The following is a 26950-nucleotide window of genomic DNA, read 5'->3' on the forward strand; positions in this document are numbered from 1 at the left end:
GGCATATTTCTCCTGATTTATAGTTTTACAACAATCGTTTCGTAACAATTTATCGTAATTAGGAATCAAGGATATAGCATAATATTTCAATGACCAGGGCGAGGATATATTAAGAGAAGACATAATAAGAAAAGGTCCAAAAGTCATTTAAAAATATTAAAAAACTTTTTTTTTTAATATTATGACTTTAAACTAAAAAAAGGACTTTCTTCTTAAAAATTACAACTTTATTTTTGAAACATAGCAACTTTTCTCTTTTAATATTATGCCTTTATTCTCCAAATCTCTCAATTTTCCAAACCATGGCCCTATACTGTTGTTCTAGTGAATAGGCACCATTTTGAAACATATTCTACAGCAATAAAATGTTTGCAAACTAAAACATAAGTCAACATCATTTCCCAGGCACAAGCCTAAGCACTTAACATACATTACACGTCTTGATTAATATGTATCTTGATATTTTGTTTTCATGTCAGTGTACATCTGAACTTTGATCCAATAACCGAAAACAAATTCCTTTTTAGACATTCACTTAATGAATTCAGTGCCCTGGAAGCAACATTGTTACATTGGTCCAGTTGGCCGAGGCAGTGAGCAGGACTTACAATACAGTGTCATCCTAATTAGACTGAAATTTTCAGGGGAACTCTCTCCTGGCTAGTTGTGCTCGGCCGTTTGGGATTCTGGTACGACAATCTCACGAACACAACAATGAGGATAGTCCCTGGAATTAAAAAGCAAAAAAGCAATGAGATATTCAACAACATTGCTATGTTATTGCTTATTTGTCTGTAAAATATAATGACTAGACACAGAGTATCACAAAGCCTTGAACAATTAAATGCAATCCAGTACAAATGCCCTGCAGAAACTACCAAACACTAGTTTTATAAAGCTTGTAATGGAGCTTATGATGCATTCTCAATTGCATGTGTTTACATGGTATAGTGGCATTAACGGTGTTTCCTTCAGCCTCTCTGCTTACCTATGACTGCAAAGGTGCCAAGCAGAATCCCCACTGCAGACTGAATAGTTGGCATGCCCTGCAATTGCTTGGCAGCCATTTTGCAGTTCCCTCTGACGTTGCAGGGACACACTGTCACTAACAGAGGAGGCAAAAGGGAAAATAAAAACAACTCACACAAGAGGGTAGTTCTGACTAAACAGTAAATACCAGTCATTGAAAGTTAATCATGTTATGTTAAGGATTGATGTTTGATGCCAAGATTCTTCAAAACAATTTTAAGTCATAAACAAAACCAAAAACATTTCTCAACTAAATATTAATGGAAGATTTATTTGAGACCTCAGAAAATAACTCATATAAACTCTGTACAGTTGACAGGGGATAGGTGTTAATTGTTTACCTGCTCGTACATATGACTATATTTGTTATATATCATAAATGAAAACCACATAGTTTATTCTAACCTGTGCATAATAAGTTATGTGCTATTTTGTGCTATGTATATAAGGTGTCAGCAGGCCGTATTGGGCAGAGCACAGTCTTAAGAGAGCTGTGTAATCACAAGCCTGGAAAAATCATTTGTAAAGCTCCATTGCATCATTATTAAACAAGAACAGTGTGAGGACAAGCTGGCACACACAGGGGTTGATCTCTATTGATTGTTCCAACACTCTGGTCCCATAACCTCCCTGTGATCGTTTTAGCTTATCAGCAGGAGAGTCGGCATTACCTGGCAAGTTTATGAAGGTGCTCCTGGGAGGAGAGCTGCTGTCAGAGATGGTGAAGGGCACAGTGTAGACTTCAGGGGCCAGGTATGGGGTGTTTAAGGACAGGTTGGTGTGAGTATCTGAAGGACAAAACACATAAATGACACGTAAAAAAATGTGCTGTTAATTACAATTGTGTTATAAAATGACACATTAGACAAAAACATCTTCTCGGGGGGAGAGAGTGGGGGGACAACATACAGCAAAGGGCGGCGGGTCAGACTGGCCGCTGACCCTGGCCACTGCGGTAAGGACTGAGCCTTATTATATGGGCGCACGCTCAACCAGGTGAGCTTCCAGGGCGCCCCTTTTCACAATTTCATTACATTTACTTATCATCAAAGCTCAATGTGATAACTTGGCAGCACCCTATACAAAAGGTCTAAATTCACAACTGCAGTCTGTTGTATTTTTGATGACTGCTGTGTGGTACTTGTGCTTGTAGTTAGTGGATTGTGAAACACAAGCACAACGATATAAGCATTGTTTTCATAATGTCTGCTCATAAGAAGAAGAAGAAAAAAAAAAAACACTCCCTGTACAACTGAGTACCAGTTTGGTTCATCACAGAATAGAAAAGTGAATTCTGAAAAGTGTTAAATTAAGCTTAATGTTTTGTAACATCTTTTAGCAGTCACTGAAATACTGGTACACATGTCAATGACGTATGGCTTTACATTATTTTACAATTTCTTCTACAAGGAGCAAAAATCAAGCAAAAACACATGTATACAGCTGTATAACTACACAACACACCAAATGAGAGAGACTGATGGAGCTGTGCATGGAGCGGTCTGGAGTGTGTGACTCTTTATCTAATCTGTGTAAATCAGTCTAAAATACACGCCTGGCTGCATGACGTAAAAGCCCTGTCCCGTAAAGAACTGTTTTATCAAGCTGTTTGAACCCTTATCGGAGGGTCTCAAACTCCACGCTCGCACCTTCCCATCATTCCCCTTCATGTTCCATTCGTCAGTCAGCGAAACACGAGCTGTGCAGGCTGTTAATTTATCCTCTATCTGCACTGACATTTTCCCAGGTTGGATCTGTGACCACCTATCTACGCAGAACTATTTTGGATGATTGTGATACCAACAAAGATTGTTTTCATTAAAATGCTATTAAATGCATTACATAAAGACTGGATGTGTCACATTTATCTCCTTACTGCTATGGACAGCCATTAAGAGTGGACGTAAGTGAAATAGGATGAGCTGCCTCATTAACTGATTTCTGCAGTGTAAAGAACTGCAAATTATTTTAAAAATGGTACATTTGAGAGTCTCTGAAAGACTTGAGATGAATGGCTATGACACACACACACACACACACACACACACACACACACACACACACACACACACACACACACACACACACATGTTTTTCTTTTCATGAAAGGTTGTGTCAAACTGTGCAACTCTACAGCAGACATTATAATAGCTTAAGTACACATTTTATTGGTACGACCATTACTTGCTGTGACCAGGTGCAAAGCATTCTGGGAGAATCCTCTTTTAGCCTCCATTAGCTGTCAGGAACCCAGCGATGACGCCAAAGAAATTACACAGAAGATATAATTACAGCTTGACTCAATCAATACCAACAGGAACAGGGGAGTGAAAGAGGGAGATAAAAAAAAACCTGAGAGGGAAGTTGTTGAGCTGTTTGAATGGCTTAATGACAGGCGTCATTGCAATAAATAGTTTGCATTAAATGAGCCCAACACTAGCAGTTTGCAACGGCAAAAAAGGATAATTACATTATACCTCATTTCCCAGATAGGATTGACAAAATTATGCAGGAAGAAAATAGAACAGGGTAATTTGCATATCTTCAGGGCCACATCACTCTGTTTCCTTGACGATCTTTCTTCATGGATGGCGTATATCACCTATTTTAATTCATATAAGTCAAAGTAACTCAAAACATTTAGCACACTGTGGTGAAGAGGCTGTATTTAAAAAATCAATTCATCAGTGATGTCACACTGCACAGCCTTGTGGCTGAATGACATCAACCTGTCTTCAATAAATTAACTTCCTTACTCTACATTATTCAGAAGCATGCTGATTCTTACCAAAGTGGACTTGGCGGTTTGCTTGGACAATACTAGAAGACACGTTCACATATCCATCTTAAACCATCTCAAACTATAGGATACTGTATAAAGTTGTCCATATTAAAGTAATAAAATGATTTAAAGTAGTAAGGGTGATGGATTTTAGGATTCTGATATGGGCTGATAATTAAATTAATTTTGCACTCTGGCTGGCTTTATGACCATGTTGGCAACCAGAACAAGACCAAAGTACTTAAGCATAATTGATAATTGAAACACCTGATCGAAAAACCCAAATGATAATTGAAACACCTTTATTATAAATGTGTACTTTTGATTATTGGCTACAATTAATCGCAGCTTGTTTAACTTACCAAACCAACGTAGAAAGTTACCTTAGGATGGCTTCTCCTAACAATGTGACCTTATTGACTGTCTTCTCTTTTCACCGTGACTCATAAACCACCAGGTAAAGTAAAGTAATCTGCGTACACCTCACCATTAATAGGTGTTAGCTTCCAGTTACGCCGGACTGTGGCATCACTGCGCAGGGAGAAGTTGAGTCGTCCTCCGTGCTGTGGCCCATCACTGTCCCGCGAGGCCAGCACCAGAGCTTGGTCCTCCCATCGAGGCGTACACAGGTACTTCCAGGAATAGTCTCCAACCAGCACTGGACTGTTGTCGTTCACATCCAGGATATGGACAGTCACCAGAGTGGATGCAGATAAGGAAGAGTTTCCTAAACACAAGAGAGCGTCAAGATGTGCCCCCGAAAAAATAGAGATGAGGTGCTGTAAATTGCGCACATTTAAAAGCGCAATTGAATGGGCGATGTCAAAGAAATCCTGCTTGATGCGTGATATTTCGGCATTAGTGGTGGGGAAATGTATGTGCTTAGTAGCGCTGTAGCAAAGCGTTAAGTACTGGTGCTATGATACGGCTGAGTGCAGACTGCGATATTCCCACTGCTGATGCTATGACTGTTTGAAATGATCCTGATGCCAATATTTGTAATGTAGCGAGGAGTTTAACAACTGCTGGAATGGAATCCAGCAGTTCCTTTCCTTCCAAATCCTTTCAGCTCGTCTCCTTGGCCTATGTCTTCGTCTTGCTCGGATTACTGCTGCCATTTCACCAGGAGGCATATGTGAGGTAACCCGCTTCCAGGTTTACAACTGCTTTTAAGAGGCGGAGAATTTTCACCACAAAATAGAGGCGCGCTTTCACAGGCGGTTTTTGTACATACCGCGGAATACATAATTCTCATAAAATACATAAAAACTCCCACTTTCCCCTTGACCCTCCCGTGAATGCATATGCATGACACGGAAAAGCGCAATTTGCCATTTTCGACAGGCAGTCTGCGCTTTTACCTCAGTGCGGCCACAAATCAAATAAAATGTGTATTATTGATATTTGTGAACCTTAAATAAAATGTAGGTTAATTTATAATTCACTGGAAATGATTAATTAATCAAATAGTTGTGTGGCATTTATAATATATATATATATATATATATATATATATATATATATATATATATATATATATATTATATAGAAAATGAACTTACGCCCATCCACTGCAATGACCTCCATGGTGTATGTGCTGTTCTCCTCTCGGTCCAAGGCCTGCACCGTCTTCAGTTCACCAGAATACTTTCCTATTGAAAAGTATTTCTTGGTGTCTCCTTGAAGAGAATATCTGCACGCAAAAAAACACATGCGACTCAGAAGAATTAGAACTGGGGAAGAAGATCATTATTCCTACAGCAGTCATCAGTTCTTAGGCTCACCTGATTGGGTGAGAATCAGGGTCGTAACCTCGGATGGTGGCGATAACCCGTCCTGGTTCCTCGCCCTCTCTGACAGTCACCTCATAATGGCTTTGAGACAGGATTGGACCTTCATTCACATCGTCGACATAGATGGAGACTGTTGCCGTTGATGCAGGTCCATATCGGCCACGGACCAGAGCCACTGGGTTCTGAGCACTGAGCACGAGGATGTACTCACTCTCCCGCTCAAAATCCAAGACCTGTATAACATACGTACACACACGAAATTACACACACATTTATAAACCCCAATTGCAGTGTGCCTTTCCAGAGAATACCTTCTGGTTAGGTACTCTGCTTTATCTTTGGTAGAAAATAATTCCCAATGAAAACGGTTGACAGTGACATCCGCAGTAACCAGGACATTGTTGCAATACAATGCATAAAACCAAGCGGATTAGTGGAAATTACGCTTTTTTTAAAAATAAATTATTCATGTATCACCAATTGAAATAAATATAAGGGAAGTAGTTGAATTTGTTTGCTTCAATTACATTTTATAGGCAATCTGTCAGTCAAACGCCCACATGTTGAAGAAAAACAGAATGTCGTCTTTGCCAGAAGGACACAGAACAGTCCCCTGTGTTCAGTCCCCTTATCTCACTTAAGGAAACTGGATTTCCTGGCAGAGTTTTGCTGTATTTTCAATATGAGCCAGACACTGGTCACAGGGAGATGAGACAATTGATGCACTTTGTCACGAAACATTTTCCATGACGATGCACTGAGAGCAACTCCTACTGTATGTGACAATGTGATAAATACCCCTATATGAGCTTGATACACTGTTTTGTATGAACATAGAACATATATGAAATTATGTTACGGTTGCAGTGTATTCGATATACATTTTTGAGTGTGAAAGACTATAAATCTAAATAAATCTATCCATAAACTTTAGCACTTTTACGTGTCAACTATATTTGGGTCCAATTTTGAAGCAACATTGGCAGTAGCAGATTTCAGGTGATAAGATTCCATTGAAGTTCAATGGACCCATATATAAAAATGATTAAACTACACTAAAACAGTAACTGTGACCTGTTGACTTTGTATGAAGTATTACAAATGTAGTTTCATAGTGGTGGTATGGAAAGATTAACTGCAGGTATGATAGTGTATGCTTGTCATACATTTATAGATTTCATAAATGTTAGAGGCGAAAGAATCAAACTGAAGGGATCGTTTTATTTTATCTTAATCTCTAATGTATTGATTATTTTTAATGTAATCTTCGGAATCCTGCAGCTTGTACTTGCTGTCAGGTTTTACCCTGTAATGTGTTCTGTCTGCCCATGGAACAAAACATTATTAAACCAGCGCTGGCTAATATCGTGCTGCTCAGGCATGAGTGCGTCTCTGTTGCCAGGGAGAAGAAACGCAGACCTTGGCGGGTGCATGAGTGCTGCCGTTGACTGGAAGTGACGCATCAAACTACTCAGTGCACCAGAACATGTGCATGGACTCTCTCGAGGCTATAGTCATCTAAACAACTATATTACTCAAAGTCTTCACATGATGATACCACTTTTGTTTTAATTATCTTTTACTCATCTTTTTTAATAACGTTACTCTGTATTTTTATTTTTAAACAAAAGTGTCGTGAATTAGCTTCAGATAAAAACACTATGATCCTACATCAGATAGCTTATCTATGTTTTTTGTATCTGTCCCTATCTAAATAAACCTTTAATAAAAATACCCTGAATCAGGTATCAGTGAACCGCTATTATCTAAAACAATTTTTTATATATATATTTTTTGCAAGTATTAACTGGTACTGATTGTTCTTTTTATGATAAAATAAAATAAACTATTTTTTATTCTAACCAACGATAACAGCATTTTTTGGCTACTGGGGGGAAGTGATAATAAGCTGTAAACACAACTGATACACTGATACATTATATCCTTTTAAGTTGATATGGCAAACTTGTTAGCAAACAGTTGCTTATTTACACATCCAGCATATATGGACCATCATTAACTTGAAATTGTGCTTCTGGCCACCTGATGAATGTTACTCCAATATTCACTCTCCTTTTAGCTCTAAGGGAAACGCTTCACTATGTTCACCAACTAGTCGCAAACGGTGTCTGTCTGCCATTTGGTGTTGAACAGGTAGAGTACCGAGCAATAAGAGTGAACCAAGACAGAAGAGTTGCGGGCCAAAAACCAAAACAATGTACTGGAAGTGGCTAAGAAGCTCCATAAAGCTGATGGGAACTGCAGGTGGTCATTACCAGTGACCCGTTTCACATACAAGTAGTCATTTGATTCATTAATGCTAATCATAGCCGCTTTAAATACTACCATTACATGAGCTTTTCTGTCCATAAAAAGATTGGACACCGCTGTTCGTGTCCCATGTGAAACCAAGTCAACGTTGACAGATTTTAACTGGCGTACGGAACTAACTTACGTAACGTACTTAACTAATGTCATGTAAATAAACATACTTATTTTAACCCAACCCACAATCTTTTCCTAAACCTAACCAAGTAGTTTTGTTGCCTAAACCTAACTCTACTATACATGTTACAAAATGAAGCCGAATGGGTACCCAGAGCGCCAAAAACACGCCAAGGGGTCCTAATCAAGCATCTGTATGTGACAAGTTGGGAGTAAGAATGTCGTGGGTGGACAGATTCATGACAATTAGTCCCAGTACAGAAGTACAGTACACAAACTCAAGAAACTATTTTGTTTGAATCTTTGCTGACCTGTCTCCTCTCAAGACACAGGTCTGTGCTGCTGGCTCAGCCGTTATACAGGCCGCTATTCTGTTATTATGTAAGCCATATTATAGCTTTAAAGCATTTGTCTGAGTTGAAATGAAGCATATAACAAATCTTTGTGTAATAATACATATAGCAATGATTGAAGTGATTAGAGTTACCTACCATTAAAGTTACACTGTTATTCCTGCGAAGATCATTCTCATAGGATTCAGTTTTCTTACATTACAAGATTTGCACTTTAAACTGACGACTCACACCTGTAGTTAGTAATGGATAAATATGTATTAAGGATTTACTTGCTGATAACTTTGAATGAATTCATTAAAGGTAAATATTACATTTACATAATTAATTGAACTGTTACAAAAAGCTCCAATTCATATAAATATCAAGCAATGTTTCATTCAATCTTTTCTCTAACAAAATGGTTTTATATTTGACGTAATGTCTAACGTTTCCTGTTCTCCTCAACCTGATTAGATTCCCCTCAATTCCCCTGGTTCATTATACATTTACCTCAATCGGTAGCCTCTAGCCTGTGCAGTAAACTGCCATTAGTGTCTTCTCACACAATCTAATTATTCACTTGGGCTGTGAACAGTGTGTAATTTCTAATAATGAAATGTGTCTGCCTTCTGGCTCTGACCTTATACTGTAACACGATGAATAAAAAGGATTTGCTCGAGTGCATTTTAATCCACGGGGGATTTACTTATGAAGGATTTAAGCTTTCTTTTTTTTTTTTACTAAAGTGAGCTAAATGAACAACAGTATTCCTTGATACAAAGTAAGTTACAGTTACGTTTCACAAGGTCAATACGAGCTTTAGACACAGCTGATGAAAGAGACGAGAATTTAATCTGTGTAACATAATTTCTAAAAAACAGAAGTCCTTGTGTGTGAATCGGAAATAATACGAGATCCATATTTAGCTTTTAGACATCTGCTTTATCTCAGCGGAGCGTGTGCTGCTCACAGTTCAATCACATTCGTCAACTCCCACAGAGAGGTTGAAAATAATAGACTGTCTCGTGCCTGGCCCACTTACAGAGAGCAGACCATTAGAACACACACACACACACGCACGTTCCCTCATGCATCCCTAAAACATCCTGCTGGATTATACGGGGCAGGCGAAGGGTAATGAGCCCCAGGGACAGGAGAGATTATTGGGTGAAAAAATTCCATTGTCACCTGGACTCTTTTTTTCTTTGAGGCGTGTCCGACTGAAGTATTGACATATTGGAATATTCTTTTCCAACCTTTCTGCCAGTGCCTCAAATATACACACTGTGATGTAAAACCATGTTCTTGTTAAAATGACCTGAGTTATATGTCCCTGCTAATCCAACACTACTGAATGATCTCTTAGGACTGCACAGACACAGAGACAGACACAAGCCATCATGCCAAAAATTGTCCTTGACATTAATATTTGTGCTCCTGAGAGGAAAAATGTGTTTGTACTCTCATACCCTAAACAGGATAAAGAAAACAATTAACATATCAGTTTCATTTGGACTTGAATCTTGAGCTGATCTTTGTGGTATATAATCAATGAGGCGGTCAAATGTGTGTGTACAGAGGTCGCAGCATGGTTTGTGTTGTTTACCTTTGAAAGGATGAGTGATACCTCATTGGTCTGCTTGTCTGTCACTAACGTAAAGACCTCCTCCTCGTTCCCAGACTCTAAACGGTAATCCACCTTCCAGCTGTCTCCTCCTCGAACATCTGCATCCCCTGCCAGCACAGCTGTTACTGTGGTGCCCACTGGAGCGTCCTCTGGAATGTGAAAGGGCCCATACTGACAGGACAAAAATGGGAAATATATGATTACCCAAAACAAACCCTACATTTGAGACACTCTTGCGAGAAAAGCACCCAAGAGTGCATGTATAGTAACAAATTATAATAAAATGTAATCTAATTAGCAATTTTCTTCACAGATTTCAGCTCATTTCAAACCTCACTGACTAGAAACCTCTCAAGGAAAACCTCCCCCCTCCCCAAGAAAAAGAGAAGAAATAATAGGAAAACATAATGGTAAAAAATGGAGCATTTAATTATTACTCATTCTTATTATAAAACATGACTTTATTGCTCATAGCGACTGAGGGATACTGGATTTTGGCCACAATATCAATCCTGATATGTTTAGAAAAGAATTGTGAGATGTGAGTATATGTTAGCCCCCTCCTGCCCTCCCGGTGTTAGCTAACCTTTATTCACACACCTCTGTGTGTTTAGACAGCTGTTTAATCTGCCACTCACAGATGTCCTCTAGTGAAGCAGCCATCCCTCTGATCTGGCTGCCCCATCCACAGAGTCGCTGAACCCAGCCCTGTCACCACTCGCCTCCCACATCCCCCCCTATAGCGCTGCCTTCACATCGCCATGGAAAAAGCTGCACTTCTCAGGCGTGACCTGCTCAAGAGCATTTTCCACCTCTGTGTGTGTGTGTGTGTGTGTGTGTGTGTGTGTGTGTGTGTGTGGTGGCAATTATCTAAGCAAGTGTGCACATTTATTTGTAACAGCTTGAAAATGAGCATTCTGCAATGTTTTGAAATATGTGGTTATAATCCTGTGTCTTGATTGGAGCAAGGACATAACGAATACAACAAATGTATAAAAATAAAAATATTGCGTTATCTTTTATCAAGCCTGTATTCAACAATACTGTCTCCTGTTATAGGTCTGGATATATATCTCTAAAAAAAGATCTACAGCCAATTCCGACTGTTACATTTAAAGGCAGTTCCTTTTCTCCCTGCTCAAAATGAAATGTTCCTTCTCAGCCCATAATGTCTGTGCAGCCTTTCAGTGTCACTGTGGTCTGACAGAGAGAACCGCTCGAGACTGGTTCCCCATTATCACAGCATGATGGCTCTCCTATGTAACTCCCAGCCCTCATTACTTTTTTTCTCTTCTATTATGTGGCACGTGTGGGAGAAAAGTGAGGGGATTTTCTGTAACTGCCTTTCTTTAAAACGTTTTTCTTTCACACCAGCAGCTACGCCAAAATGAGGGAAACCACTGTCACATTTCATGCTGGGCCTGTGGCTGCAGCATTAATGATCAACTGGATCACTACGAGATAAAAAATAGATGTTGGCGTTAGTTCGCAAACATGTTTTGTTATTGCAAAAACATAAATGAGGATGCAATAGAAAATGTAACTAAATGATTGTTGGATTAACATAATTGCTTATGTTTTTTTTAATTAATATTTGTGCATGTTATTCGAGGGGTGTTGGGCTGTGGTCGGCACCTTAACCCCTAGGCCACCAGGGGACCCCACTATTGCTTATCTTAAACACCCAAAGTCATTTTGTGGGGAGTGCAGACTCAGCTCATGTAGGCTTTAAAGATGGCTGTAAACAAGAAGTAGATTATGCTGTGGGCGGAACAATAAATTTCTATTTTTCTATTCTATTTCTATTATTTTTTTTTTACAGTTTGTTTTATTTTCTACAGTGAAAACATCACCACAGAGAAGCTTCTGTAGATTTTCTGTTTTTTATTTATTTATCTTTTTTCGCTGTGAAAACCTGTCAGCATTGGAATCTATTGTAATTAACAAAAACACACTCTGACCACAGCTGCTGTTCTTCATGATTAAGGATAAAAACTATAACCTTTTTACAGCCAACTTTCAAGAACATCATTTCTAATGCCATTGCTATAATCCTGAGATTAGAGGGCATATCTAGTTCCCTGCCAAGGAAATTGGATCTGTGACCTGCAGAGCGGATTCACAGTCCGTAGTCCAATAGCCACTTATGATGACCTGTGATGTTTTTTTCCAAAAAAGTATTGTTCATCATGTCCTGAGCAGTCTGTTGCATCAGAAGCGTTTCTGTGTCTGTTTGAACATGTGCTCTCGTACCTCATGTTGGGAGAAGACTGGCGGGTTGTTGTTCTCATCCTGCACCGTCACAAACACAGTGCACGAACTGTTAAGACCTGCCAGGGACATCATCACAGCTTCTGTTAGTAAATCAGGGTCAGCCTATCACACACATTAAATATGCTGAAGGAACAGCAAGTACATCATCTTGTTTTCATCACAACCTGATGCATGAGTCATGCAGACAACATCATCTATCACCCCAGAGGCGAGCATACATGCATCCCCCTGGGCGCTGTAGTGTCAACGAAGCTACTGACTCTCTAGATCACTAAGCTCATTGACTTTTGTTTGTGACAGTCATTATGAAACCTGCGTTGTTGCATTGTTTTACATATCCATACAGCATGTTACTCCCTAGTACAGTAAATGCTTTATAATTGTGCTATTTTTTTAATCACTGCTTTCTTTTCTTTCTCTCCTCTTAATTGGCACCTTAAACATAATGTCCTTACACCAGCTTGCAGCCTGATTGCCCACTATTTCTTCATTATGACCGACATTTAAGGGACACTGTGATTGGCTATGTACTGTATTACACGCAATCACCAGTAATATAACAGGGATGGTGATTGGAAACCTGGCCCTGTAAAGTCTATTTTCGAGATGCATATTGTTTACATTGGAATAGTTCATTTAGCTTAGCCCCAAGAAGTAAGCCAGGAAAACCAAAGCACAGCTAATGAAGTTATAGCATACGTTCAGTCAGAAAGACTATAGTTTTGCATGCTTAGTTTCAATCCTCACAAACACACTCACTCATTATTTCTTGCTGTCCTTTCAAATGATCTTATCAGCTGGTCTCATCAGCTCTCATCTATCCAATAGTTCAGCGACACACCTACATTGTAAGCCTAATATCCTGCTGCTGCCTCTGTTTAAATATGATTTTCTGTCCACCTTTAGTACGTTCATGCGCACAGTACGTTCACGGCTGTTATGCTATTCAAATCTGTTCTCCTCTCTGTTGTTGTCAGCTGTCATTTCAGTGCAAATCATCATAAATGGCAATGGGCCCCTCCACCTGCCCATCAACGCCAGTTTTCGCAGATTCTTCAGCTCCATCAGCTCCATCAGCTCCATCAGAATCATCAGTGTCTGGACTCCATGGGGGCATTTATCTTGCTGCTGCTCAGGGCAAATGCCCCTTAGTTACAAATCTCCCTGTAAAGTCTAAGCGCCAAAGACTTTCTACCAAGACTTAAATATCACATATCATCTGTTATAATAACTTGTCTCTCCTGATTGAACTGTTTCTTTCTACAGGCTGTCTTTATTTGTCTACAATATAAGCATAATGAAGCATCTATTATTCTATTCCTTCCCAACGTAAGTTCCTACTAAAGCAACAGGAAATACCAGTAGATCAAATTAAAGAAGAAAGTCACAGTTAAAATGGAATTTCAAAACTCACAACAGGGAGGAAAGTTGTATTTTGCATCGATGAAAAAATCACCTTTGGCATCCTCAGCAGTGATGGTGAGGGTGTATTGAGGTGCTGTGCCCTCCATACTGTCTGCTTGGACAGAGATAACCCCTGAGTCACGGTCCACTCTGAAGAGGGCACGAGGGCTCTCTGGAATTTGTCCGACTAAACGGTAGAAGATCCGCACGTTGTCCGTCTTGGGATCGTCGTTATCGGCTGCCTGCACTGTCAGGATTTCTGTCCCTGGGGAAACACACCAGTAAAGAACAGTAAAAACAGGCCCTCTAAGACAAGATAATCTACCGATTTAGAGCCATAAGATCTGTGAAGATACAATTTTAACATAACGTTTTTTATTAAATGGAAAATCTTTCTCCTATAATTTCTGATTTTCTTGTGACTGAATTTCAAATCTTCTACATTTTTAACTCAGAATCTGAAAAAAAACTACTAAACACTTTAGACAGGTTCTCAGAGTTTTTAATAATACAACCTAAGAACCTAAAATGTTTTTCTCTTTACAATAACTTACAGTCACAAAGCACACTGAATAGGACTAAGGAGGAGGAAGGAAATAACAATAGCTTTGTCATTTATCGATCACTCAGTAATTCCGTTTCTAGATTAACAGATTGGCCAGTCTAATTCATTTTCCAGAATCAAGCGTTTTAAAGCATCAACAAAAAAGCTCTTATGCCTGGACCTGATTTGTCACACAACACCATGTGCTTTGTATGAATGAGGGTGCTTTCCCCCCCGTGTCCTGGCAAAAATCTCAATCTGCTTTCACAAAAGGTATCTGGCACTCTCATCTCTTTCATCACTGCAACGTCCCTTCCAGCCAGTGTTTCCTTTACGTTGTTGTGAAATCAAGATTCCCATTATAGAGTAAATGTGACAAAGGATTATTAAGAGGTCTCATTGTGTTGTTTCATGATGATCACTAATTTCACCAGTAATTAGAAATAAAAAAGTTATTCAGATTTGGGTATTTTAAGTATATACATTTCATCAAAGTATTTTTACATGGAAACATTGTAAATATTGACATGTTAGTTTTGCCTGAGTTATGCAAAATATAAATATCCTTTTGTAAACTGTCAGGGCAGTTTTGGTCTGTATTTTCTAACACATCTTGGAGAAGCAAAAGTGAGACTCATATGAACACATTTTTTACAAACAAATTTCCAAATCGTCTTTGAGACTGCTAAAATATATAACAAGCTACCAGGAGTTACCTCGAGCAGCCAGTTCCTTGACCACTGTGTGGTACTGTGCCTCTGGAAAGGTGGGTCTGTTATCATTGGCGTCGCCCACCATCACCCTCAACTCCACAGGCTTGGCAATCTCTCTGCCATCTGGACGCTCAACCACAATGCTGATCTGAAACTGACATGGCAAAAAAAGACAAAAACAATATTTGAGACATATCTGGTCAACTGGTGTGGTATATTTACATTATGACCTCTATAGATCCTGTAAATCCTTTTAAACTCATATATGAATTACAGTTACAAGTTATGAAAGGATAAACCGGGCCTGCAGTAGACTGGGTGACTGTTACCCAGTTCAGGGTGCTCCCCTGCCCACTGCATGATGGGATAGGATCCTGTAATAGGGATAAGCTGGTGAACAGAAAAGATGGATGGAAGTGAGAAACAAGGCATCTCTACGTTCATCATTCTGCACTTCTGACAGGTGGGGCCACGAAGATTACTTTAATATATACAATATATATGTTAAATGGGTGTTGGTTTGGTAAATATGGTAGGACTTTATTAGGAATGATGTATTTAATATGGGTGTCTCACTGGGGTGTCGGTCAGAACACAAAGGAGTCGATGTCATTCAATCCAGAACTTTACTTGAGTTGTTGAAGGATTTACACAGCACAGCAAAGCTCAATAGAGTACACTTTTGGTATGTACCAATGACTATATGTTTATATAGTCATCTATGTGTAGGTGATTAGGAATATATTTGTTTCTTTCCAGCAATGACGCACACATCACACACAACTGTTGTCTCCCTCTAGCCCCGCTGCTGCATCTACCTTGAGGTGACGGTTGGAATGTTCATACTGACGCATGCGCACAGGCACGGCCTTTCCAACAATATAAAAAGGCTCCATCAACACCATCACCCATTAAGGATACAGACTTAATGATGGAGCTGCATTCAGACAAGAGAAGTTTGGCATGTAGTGGCCCATTAACAAGTCCACAGCTTATCAATCATGTTTGGAGTGATGGTGCAACTACAACCTTTCCATCACAAGGGGTAGCAAAATAGCATAATGTCTTCTGCACCTTTCCATTAAATGGTCACTGCAGAAGACGGCTAATGCAATATGCATGTGTTACCATCACATCCACTGATGTAGCGCCGCATCTCTGTGTTGTTTTCATTTTTGCCTGGATATAATGTTCAGTGAGCCATTCAAAGCTCTCAGGAGCTTAAGTTGTATGCAAAACTCAGAGCAAAATGCAAACAAATGATGAATTTTAATTTGTAATCCTACCACAAATAATGATCCTTCGCTTAGCCTTAAGTGAACAAGATTTTGAAAAAGCTTTTTCCTTTATAGTTCTTTTCATAGCACAATAATATTCTTTTTGCCACAGGCAGAATATGTTCGAGGAACATAGCTGTGCTTTTCAGGTTTTGGGTTGTTTGCTTAATTACCTCTGATCGGTTTGAAAATAAACTGTGTTCAGCTTTGTTGCAATTATGTGTACCAGGGCCCCTTTAATTAAATGATCATTAAGCTGTAATATGAGAAAAGATTAAAATAGGAGTTTTCTTATAATGAACAAGATGAGAAATTGTTTTGTGCCATCAAATTTGTCACTTTGTATTATATAACACAGCATGTCTTGTGAAAGCCAGGAAATAATGAGCTTTTAAATCCAAGCAAGCTTTATATTAAGATTATAGGCCAACCGCACTCATTTATTCTCACATGTGAAACAAACACAAAAAAACAGAGTTCAAGCATATAAATACATCCGCTTCTGTCTGTCTTAAAGGAACAGTGTAGCACTTACAGCCCTAATGTTCAGAAATCATAAACTGACATTTACTATTAGGTGCTGAAGATGTTCAGCTTGCAGTTATACAGACCTGGTCTTGTGTCTCTCTGTCCAGAGGGGCGTTGAGATAAATGACTCCTTCTCTGCTGATGGTGAAGAGCATCTCTGGAAACTCCCCCTCTAAACTGTACTCTGCCTGACTTCCACTCCATTTAACCTACATAAACAAACACACACAACAAAAAGTTTTCTAAATACAATATTTAAATACATAAAGATGGTCAACATTTTCACGTCATATTCGTCTATTCATTTTACCATAAAGTGCTTTTTATCTTGGTGCAAGAATAAATGTATCATGGGTCGGCATGATGTATGTAAAAAGCTAAGCTACATTTGTGTACATGATAAGGAGCCAGTCATATGCACTGACAATGATGTGGAACAGAGAGCACAGCCAAAACTAACTATGCAGGCTGGAGGGGATTTTCCACTCTGCTTTACAGCCCTTGACAGAGGGCTGTGCAGTGGGGCTGAAAAGGCCCTAGTAGTCATCAAACAGCACCCAAGAAGGAGAGAAGCCCAGCCGCAGTACAGCTGATGCACACCCAGGGCATGTGTCTCACCTCAACTCACTGTCACACACTCCTCCCTTGTTTTGGAGATGGCTGCCCAAACACTATGCTTCTGTATACACAAAAGCTGCTTCACACAGCTGGCTGCCTCTCAGTGTTATGGTGTGTTTTTTTAGATCTCAGAACTTAAAAGAGATATGTTTAATGAGCTGATTAATGATCACCGACTCTATATATAAGTTCTGTACAAAAACATCTATGAAGTCATCTGTTTTGCCTTCGTCAGTATTTGAGTCTGCACAGCACGTTCTGTCTCCCCTGATAGCTTGGGTTTGAGCTGCGTCGAGTAACGCCTCGTGGCTGCGTACGTGCTTTTTCTCCAAGACACTGTGGACTGGAGAGTTATCAGCTGCTGAATTACAGTAAAGAATACAATGTCCTGCATTAAACACAAAATCAGGAAATACTTAAAATATCACAGCAGCTTATAAAATAAAACTATGATATGAAATTGATACTGACATGGTACATTTTGGATATCTTCGAGGGAGCAGAGGCATTTTTATTGCTTGTAAAATCACCAGTATCAAAATATAGAAATAACAGTTGATTTTGACTTTAGCAGGTGACAGATACAACTACAGTGTGTATTTTGGCTGGAAGGCAGAACAATAGTATTTGAGAGACAGAAACAAAGGAAGAGTTGTCTTTGGTTTTGAAATATTACACCTGCAATAACAGGTTAATAACTAAATGGTTTTTTTTGGCCACTTGGGGGCAGCTTAAACAAGTTGTAAACAAAACATATTATCACATTATCAAGTTAAGATAGCAAACACATTTGCAAACAGTTGCTTATATACAAATCCAGCAGATAGTGAGCAACATTAGCATTTATTGTTAACATTACATTTTGGTCATAGCGGCTTTAATGTGTGTGTTATTCAAACCAACATGATCGCCTCTGATGACTAATGTTAGCTGAAGCACCACACGTATTATTTGTAATGCTGAACACTGATTATGGGGCCATGACGAAGGTCTAGTGGGGCTCAAACTAATTCGGCAACAAATAACTAGATTTCATTTGACTGTGAAAACTGACAATTCAATGCAGTTAAAAGCCTTGACTCATTCATTCACAGACTCTGAGGTCCCTCTTCCACTCCAAAGTCTCAATAGATTGCATTACGAAGTTCAAGTAGTTCTACTGATTACACAATCAATGTTTTAGGCAGGCAATCAGAAACATGCAATACATAACAGATTGAAACATTTGTTACAGGGAGTGGATGTGAACATGACTGCTCCATTTATCAGACAGTAGGGGAGGTGAGATCCACAGAGTGGGCCCTTGAACATGAATATCTTTGTATGTGTCATAACAACAGTTAGTCCCACCACCTACTGAGCACAGCAGCACAATCACTCAGCGTGGACAAAATTAGGCTTCCCCCAAGTAAAGATCCACGGTAAACAAATCCAGTTTTTGTGTGATTTAGATTCTGTATGTAACGAATGGTTTTCACCATCAGCAGAGAAGGAGTCATGTCGAAAGGTTCAGTGATGGAACAAAAGAGGCTTAATTTCTCACTCTCTTAACACATTTTGTATTAGAAACTAAAGCGGATACACAAAGGGAATCCGCTCAGTGAAATATTTTCACATAGCCTCATTTACATAAAGAGGCACAATGACAAAGTCACCAAGCTGTGTACTATAGCATTAACTATTAGGTATTAAACCTACATGGCAACATATTTTATTGTAGATTTGAACTGGCCTTTGAAAACTATGGGAATAAAAATCAAATGTGCCTACACTTGTGAATCCACACGTTTTCAGTGGGTGGAAGGGGCTGTTAGAACAGGAGAGATGAGAGGCTGAGGGCGAGTGTGGGGGAGGTGGGAGAAGACAGGAGGATGGGGAGGTAATGTGATGTACCTACCCCTGGACACAAGAACAATGCATTTAATTCAGCTCTACAAGCCTCTTTGTTTCCACAGTTCTCACTAGTGAATAAATAAAGTCTATTTTCCCCCGTGCATAAAGAGTAACTGCCACCGCTAGCTGATTTTTTTTGCCACGTGTTACAAAACCTCTGAGGGGTTTTGGTTATTTATAAAAATGTAGCTCATATGGCTAATATTAAAACAACGAACAGGTTAGACAAGACAACGGACAAACACAGTGATATGTTAGGAGAACGTGAGGGAAACCTTTAAACAACATTTACATTACGGCACTGCAGTAATGTAGAGCAATAGTGTTAACTTCTATAAAAACTTAAAACTCTTAACTGGAACTCAACGTATTGATTAATGATCGGATGTTAGAAAGTGACACTTTTGTGACACTTACAATGAAACACTTAGTGGGTATACTGGTTTTTTTGAGGGAGAGACTACATCCAAAATGTTAACTGAACACAGGATTTCCAGCTATAGATCTCAAAATGTGCCTAAATCCTCATAAATCCACCATGGTTACTGTTGTAACTGTTTCCTTATTTCGTTCCGATTTCTAATTTTTACAAACTTTATTGGCATGTAGGCCAGCAATCAAACATCATTTGCATCATTGATCTATAAAATGCCAGAAAAAAGTTGAGAATGTTGATTAAAGGTTTCCACAGTCGAGGATAATGTCTTCATTTGTCTTGTTTCATCCAAATAGCCCAAAGATATTCGCTTTACAAAGATGTAACTGATGTAGAAAAGCAGCAAATCCTCACAACTGAGAGCCTGGAACTTAAGAACGTGTGGCATCTTTGTTTCAGAAATGACTTAAATTATTGATTGATTATCAATAACAGCTGCTGAATTATTTTCTGTTGATGGATCAAGGTTACATAACAGTTGAGATATTAAGTAGACATGTATGCCAAAAAAAGAATACTAATGACTGTGGTCCAGGGTTTATCTTTAGATTACATGACATTCTTAAATATTTATGCTGAGCTGTAAAATATGATTAAAATAAAAAGCCGTATGTGAAGTCTATTTTAGAGTGGATTTTTTATAATACCCCTCAGAGTGGTGGTGGTGGCTAGTGGGTGGAAGAGTGAGTGATTATGGGAGTTAAAGTGACTCAGTCAGGAGGTAGCCTGAATGGATCCATGGCATTTGAACAACATTAATAATTCAGTATTTGGTCACTTAGGAGGACCCAAGAGCCACTAAAAACAGCAACTGGCAATATGATGCCACTTTACTCAGTCCAGGCTATTGACAGAGTTTGTTTTATTGTAATATGATATAACACCTGGAACTGCATAAACAATACAGTCAGCAAGTACCCCTAAGTTGTTTGCAGGATTTATGGTAAAGATCAAATAAGTAAAAGTGATTTCAATGTAGTTGGGTAAAAACACTTTACGTGCTGAAGTGGTGGATTTGTGTTTCAGAGTAGACACATGTTGATCAGAGGCTGAGCTTTGCTGCCTTACCTGTGAGATGGGGATGGGGTAGGGGCCGGGGAGGTTCTCCTGAAGTCGTACAGGGTCGGGAGATGCCCAGGTGTTTCCAGTCACCTCGACAGTAACGATGCCGGAGGTGAAGAAAGCGTTCGCCTTCCCAGCCATGTCCTTCACCATCACTGAGAGCTTATAACGGCCGCACATCTCTGGGTCCAGAGTAGAGGCTCCTGGTGGTCACAGTGGGATAGATGATACAAGTACACCTTACTTCAAAAGGATTCTTTCAGTTTTATTTTTTGAATTAACCTCTTTTACAAAGACATTCTGCAGTGTTTAATGTCACGATACTGTATGTGTGCAAAGTATATAAGGAATCAAAGGAAATAACAGATTTAAAGAAACATTGTATTATGTGATGATTCATGAAAACACACAAAAACTATAATAAACTTTTTCCCCTTAGATATTGAGACATTACACACAATGCCTGCTAAATTTAACATGTCCATGAGTACTCCATTCATCACTGAATTTCCTGCTAAAACGGAAAATAAGGAGGGGGGAAGGAGTGTGTGTGTGTGTGTGTGTGTGTGTGTGTGTGTGTGTGTGTGTGTGTGTGTGTGTGTGTGTGTGTGTGTGTGTGTGTGTGTGTATGCCTAAAATAAGTATTATTGGCCAACACACTTGCATCACTTTTGTACACATCTTAATAGATTGTTTGTATTTTATTTCATACATAAAATGCAGTAAGTCTGAATGTCAAGTAACTTGAGCCCTACCAAAATTAATGAAAGTTTTTCTTTGTAATATCTCATGTTGGCGTTTACACAATGTATCGGTGAACCTTTATCTTTTTCATAAATTCAAGCTATTTCAAGGCAGATATCAATAACGATATATCGGCTGATACTCACTTTTGTTTAACATAAACATCAATAAACTCAATTTTTTATTAGAAACCCTTACATTTGTTTTTGTTTTTAAAGAAATGTGAGTAACATACAGTATGTACTGTACAGAGCAGGTTATTTTATATTTGAAAAATAAACTTCCTACTACTGATTCTACACTTCCACAAACACATCTTGGTGTGTACTGTACTGGAATGTATTACTATTTGTTGGCTGATGTCGATCTGCAAAATGTTAATGGACTGTGTTTAATATTTGTGGCAATGTGGCAACTAATGGAATATGAAATGAAGACTAATGGTTCCATAACTAAGCGGCTTGTTGAAACATTGCCAACATGCAAAAAAGAAGTGAGAAAGCATTCTTGAGTGTAAATGTAAAACCTCTGAAGTTGCAGGGAGTTAACACATGCATTGTGAGCTCCTTGAAAAAAAAAAAAAAACATGCACACTAAAACCTCCCTTTGGGGACAAAGTGTCACACCAACTTGATGCTTTCCCTACAGTCACTAGTTTAAACCGACCTTCCTCGGTGAGGGAAACCTCTCCAGTGATGGAGCCAATGAAGAACATTTGGCTGGAGGGAATCCTGGGTGTCTGTTCCATGAGGCTGAACCGCAGCTCAGCGTGGGCAGTGTTACGGTCATCACGATCCAGTGCCTCCACCTGCATGAAAGGGATCCCTGAGAGACACAGGTGGTGCAGGGTCAAAAATATTATCATAGACATCTCTCTCCACCACAAGCTCAACGCACATTAACTTTCTCAATTTATACAGAACATGATAGAACACATGGATTCTTTCCAATCAGGATGCACAAAACCAATGGCATACAAGCATTTGAAGTATGCGCTTGGTTTTGTAAATAGGTAAAAGTATACTGGTACCCAAGTTAAAAGATGATATAGCTACAAAATGCCTGATTTATACACACAACAACATGATGCAATAATATCTTCAGGCATTATTAAATGGTTTGAGAGCTGGTATTATGAAGTGACCCTACAGGTGCATGTACCCTCATATTTCTTTTGAGTGATAAGACACTCATTAAAAATTATACAGTACAGTAGATTAGTATTATAAATTTATCTGCAAGTCAGATGATATTTTTTGAATGTAAAGGATTGTTTGTTGGGGGTCATGTAGCCCCAGTTTTCATGTTATACTGACAATGCTTTTATTGTCCATTATATCCGAGAACAGAGAAAATAAAATAAAATAAATTTGGGGTATTTTATCTGAACCGATGTGATTGCTATGCCATAAGCTACATTTTTGTCAAGGTCATCCACTTGTGTCTGACGGGGTGAGAGTCTCTGCCAGGGGCAAGAAATCCAGATAAACTAAGCTGATCCTACGAGGATTTCTCTCTCGCCAGCCCTCTCCATAGTCATAAACCTTATGTCACAGCAAAGGGAAACCTGACAACAAACTGAGAGGCTGTCATCAGCCCCCTAGATTCCAACCCAAATTCTAATGATTCACATTTTGAATTTCACTTGAGTCTGAAGCTTTGACTGTGGCTTTGAGTTCAGTTTGGAAAGAAATCCAGCTCCCCTTGAGGCATATTTCATGATTACAATTCACCATAACATTGACAGCCGTGACCGAAATCCAGTTTGAGGTACCTACCTTTCTGAATTCAAAAGTCTAAAGCAGTCAAGCAAAAATAAATGCTCCTAGACACACTATCCAGAAAACTTATCAGCTAAGAAAACAAAATACATTTTAATAGTCCCACACATTAATCAAGGAAAACATGTTGTCATTCAGGCTGGTCTTTTTTAGTGTAATCCAAATTGTGAACCAGTATGCCACATCATAGTCTATTAATACAGGGGTTATAGGGTAGTTTGCAGTTTCCAGGGATACATTAGGCATGTTTTCAATTGTTTGGAAAAAACTGAATGAGTTTTTGTATTCCATGTAGGACTGACAAATAAGACCCAGACTACAAAATGCTTTGCAACATGGTGACCTCAGAGCTAAAGGTTCTCGTACCTTTGAGAAGCCCGAGCTGCACGCTGCCTCTCATGCTCTCCTCTATAAAAGTGGGCACATTGTCGTTCTTGTCGATGACGCACACTTCGACAGTAAAGCTCTGACGGTGCTCTGATGTTCTGAAGGACACCTGCATTTCACAAACACACACATAATAATAAATTGAATTTATATAGCGCTTTTCACGAACTCAAAGTCGCTTTACAGGGCAGGTAGATAATAAAAACAATGCAAAACTAAACTAAACTAAACAAAACAAAACAAGATTCAGGCACATACTGTAGGTATCTTTGAATAATGCACTCTGGTGTTGACATTCAGCCTTCCCATGAGAATCGAATGATGTAAAGAGTGATTCATTCTTCATACAATATTGAATATAAGCACACAAACCTCACATGATGAACACGTAAGAATATGAAAAAAAATATTTGTTATGTGAATTTGATGCATCTTGAATTAATTCATTAGTAACAACTATTCATTAGTTAAGACATGTTTGGAAAATTGTTCAATCGCTACTATGATATGACACGATATGATATGCTACCTGCAGAGAGTAAGACGGCCGTTTCTCTCTGTCCAGTGGTTTTAGAGCGTATAGAAACTGAGCGTCGACTCCGAATATCCCCTCATCATCCCCTGCTACCACCAGGTCGCTGTAATTACCTGGCAGGCTATGGAGCTGTACAGAACAGATCAAACAAAACAAAAACATTAGTTTGTGTTCCCGTTTAAAAGCAAGTCATAACCACAAACTGGAGCAGCGAGGAGTTACTGCAGCCATCAGTGATTTCATTTTATGTATTTATTGTATTTGAACATCATGTCCAATTGAGACTTCAGAAAAAAAAAGAACTAAAAGTAATTACAGCGTGATAAAAAAAACATGTGTCACATTTTTCTTTAGTGATACCTATTGTGTGGTCATGTTCTGAGAGGTGAAATGTTGTTTAAGAGATACAATCATACAGCACCCATACTAACTGCAGCTGATATTTCTTACTGCTCCCAGGTCTTCATCACCTTCAACGTCTCATCAGTTCGTACAGAGCTTGGCAAAAAGGCTTTCTCTTTTTCTGCCCCCTCAACTTGGAATACACTGTAGCAGGATCTTAAACTGTCCGACTTGATCCCACTAGGGGAATTTAAACAAATTGTAAGGGTACTGGAAAAATAAATCTTCGGAATCATGTTCTTGTTTTTAGTACTTTAGTGTTTTCACTCTACTTGGCACTTTCGTTAAATATTGTATATAGTACATATTGTGTATACTATTGTAATCTGTTTGTCTGTCTGTAACTGATGTCGTGTATTGTCCTTAACAGGTCTCTCATGAGAATGAGACCATGTGTCTCAATGAGATTACTTGTATAAATGAGGGTTAAATTAAAATAAATTTCAAAAAAGTACCAATTGTTTTATGTGTTGTCAAAGCTTCATATCTATATTTCTGTGAGCCATAGGATGCTATTGTCGTCTAAAAATGATTAAAAACACGTCAGTGAGCCACACTGCTTTGCTGGGTGACATGTTCCTTAATTACAATGAACATATCATTTGAGTCAGTACCACATACACCATCCTGCTGCTTAATCCGCTGCTGACATTTGTCCTCAACAATTACACTGTTTACTGCTGTTTAAATGATGTTGGCTACTGTGCCCAGCTGTTTAAGATGTTTTTAAGAATAAACTATATAGTATAATGTGACCTGTTTTCAAAGGTTTATGTCGTCAGTGGGAATAAATGGGAATGGGAATGAGTGCCACAGACCGGGTAAGGAAGCTGCAAAGTATTAATAGATGGACCAACACATTGTTGGTTTTAGTCTTTTTGAGGGATTTGTTGACAGTACCAAAAATATAGACTAATGCCCACTTTATCCTTTAAATTTGATTTTTGCCGGCATCCTGCCAATAAACTTGTCTGATGAGCAAATTTTTGTTACAACAATCCTACAACTTTGAAGGTTCAGCCTACATGCTTAGGCAAAAGGTTCAGATGTTATGAATTATCTTAAAGGTCCTCTTAAAGCAAAAATATCTTAGGATCCAAATGTCTAATGGTGTGATGGGGCTGGTCATTCACAGAAGCTGACAAGATGATTAACACAGTGCTTTTGTCCTTTATAAGGTTTGATAGAGTGATCATTCAAGAAGTTAAAATAGGAGAACTGATAGGTGTAGCCCTCTCTGATGAACACACTATAATAAAGAGCTTTTACCTTGAACTAATCTAAAGCAATCATTATGTCCTTTTCATTTATAACTCAAAGTAGGCTTATTTTCCAACTCTTCCATTCTGGCCATTAACATGCTATTTGAAGAATGTTAATGACACTAAATTATTACTGTTTCATACAATACAACCAATCAGAGTGCCAGATACTCATGCTGCTGCACAATCCAAAGGATGTCTGAGTGACATGTATGAATAAAACACCCCGCCTGCCACACTGCACGCTGGAATGAATGCAGAGGCTGGGTCATTGTGAACACTCCAATTTTAGTCTAGTGATGACGACAGTATGTTCATACATCTTCAACCTCCAGTGCAGATAGGAGAGAATAAAAGAGCCTGACACAGTTCTGGTTTACTATACCTTCATTTTCTGCCTATTCAATCATGGCCTTTTACCACTTTTCTCACCAATAAAAGATGAACAGGCTCAAACTGCTTTAGACCTTTCCAACAGTTTTTAATCCTTGTTTGCCATCTAGGCTTAGAGTAACTGTTAGTCTCGCTTTGCCAGACCTACTGTACCTCCACAGCGCTGTGGAGGAGGTAGGTCTGGCAAAGTGAACTGTCAACCTGCATCTCAAATTACTACATTCATGAATATGACATATGGGGATAAAAACGCTTTTGCTGATTTTCTACATGCTTTAATCACCAGTTATATTATTACATTGTAAGAGTAGGGAACTTATAAGAACTACACATCTAATTTCTTATCAGAAGCCTATGAGCACAAGAAAAACCCTTTGTTAGGTGAATTCAAGTAAATTGAGACGCCTTACCTTGGCCAGATACCATGGAAAAATACCATCGTAGTTCTCAGGGACACCAATTTTAACATTTGCCCCAGAGCATGGTGCAAATGTGTAAAGTATCATCAACTGCGAAACAAGATATTAAGTGTCTCTTAGTGACATTGTTCATGCAGTCATTTGCTCTTGTAAATGAACAAAGCATTACAGTTCAGAGTAATTTCAAATAAAGCATCTTACTATGAGAGCTATGATGAGCATTGTCGTAGCTCCTCTATCAGCCATGAGTCCCTGTAAATGTGGCAT

General features: G+C 38.8%; 1 protein-coding gene across 1 annotated transcript; it reads right to left on the bottom strand.

Moving 5' to 3' along the window:
- Positions 1–555: 555 nt before the first annotated feature.
- cdh16 (cadherin 16, KSP-cadherin) lies at positions 556–26950 on the bottom strand. The gene is made up of 17 exons (XM_078244833.1): positions 26885–26950; positions 26675–26773; positions 24202–24336; positions 23652–23781; positions 22171–22329; positions 20767–20963; positions 16835–16960; positions 14950–15100; positions 13742–13954; positions 12265–12341; positions 9991–10182; positions 5596–5837; positions 5374–5504; positions 4299–4538; positions 1701–1817; positions 989–1105; positions 556–727 (listed from the first exon to the last, which is right to left on the bottom strand). The coding sequence occupies exons 1-17, from the start codon at positions 26948–26950 to the stop codon at positions 627–629; spliced, it is 2493 nt and encodes an 830-aa protein (XP_078100959.1). The 3' UTR covers positions 556–626.

The sequence above is a fragment of the Sander vitreus genome, unplaced genomic scaffold (genome assembly GCF_031162955.1).
Source record: "Sander vitreus isolate 19-12246 unplaced genomic scaffold, sanVit1 ctg311_0, whole genome shotgun sequence".
Taxonomy (NCBI): domain Eukaryota; kingdom Metazoa; phylum Chordata; class Actinopteri; order Perciformes; family Percidae; genus Sander; species Sander vitreus.

What these genes read in the sequence shown, in the direction of transcription:
- cdh16 (XM_078244833.1), bottom strand. Translation starts at nt 26,950, where the DNA reads ATGCCACATTTACAGGGACTCATGGCTGATAGAGGAGCTACGACAATG. An exon ending in GGCCGTCTTACTCTCTGCAG is followed by an intron (nt 23,782 to 24,201) that starts GTAGCATATCAT and finishes TGTGAAATGCAG; the next exon opens with GTGTCCTTCAGAACATCAGA. An exon ending in CCTGATTCTCACCCAATCAG is followed by an intron (nt 5,505 to 5,595) that starts GTGAGCCTAAGA and finishes TTTTGCGTGCAG; the next exon opens with ATATTCTCTTCAAGGAGACA.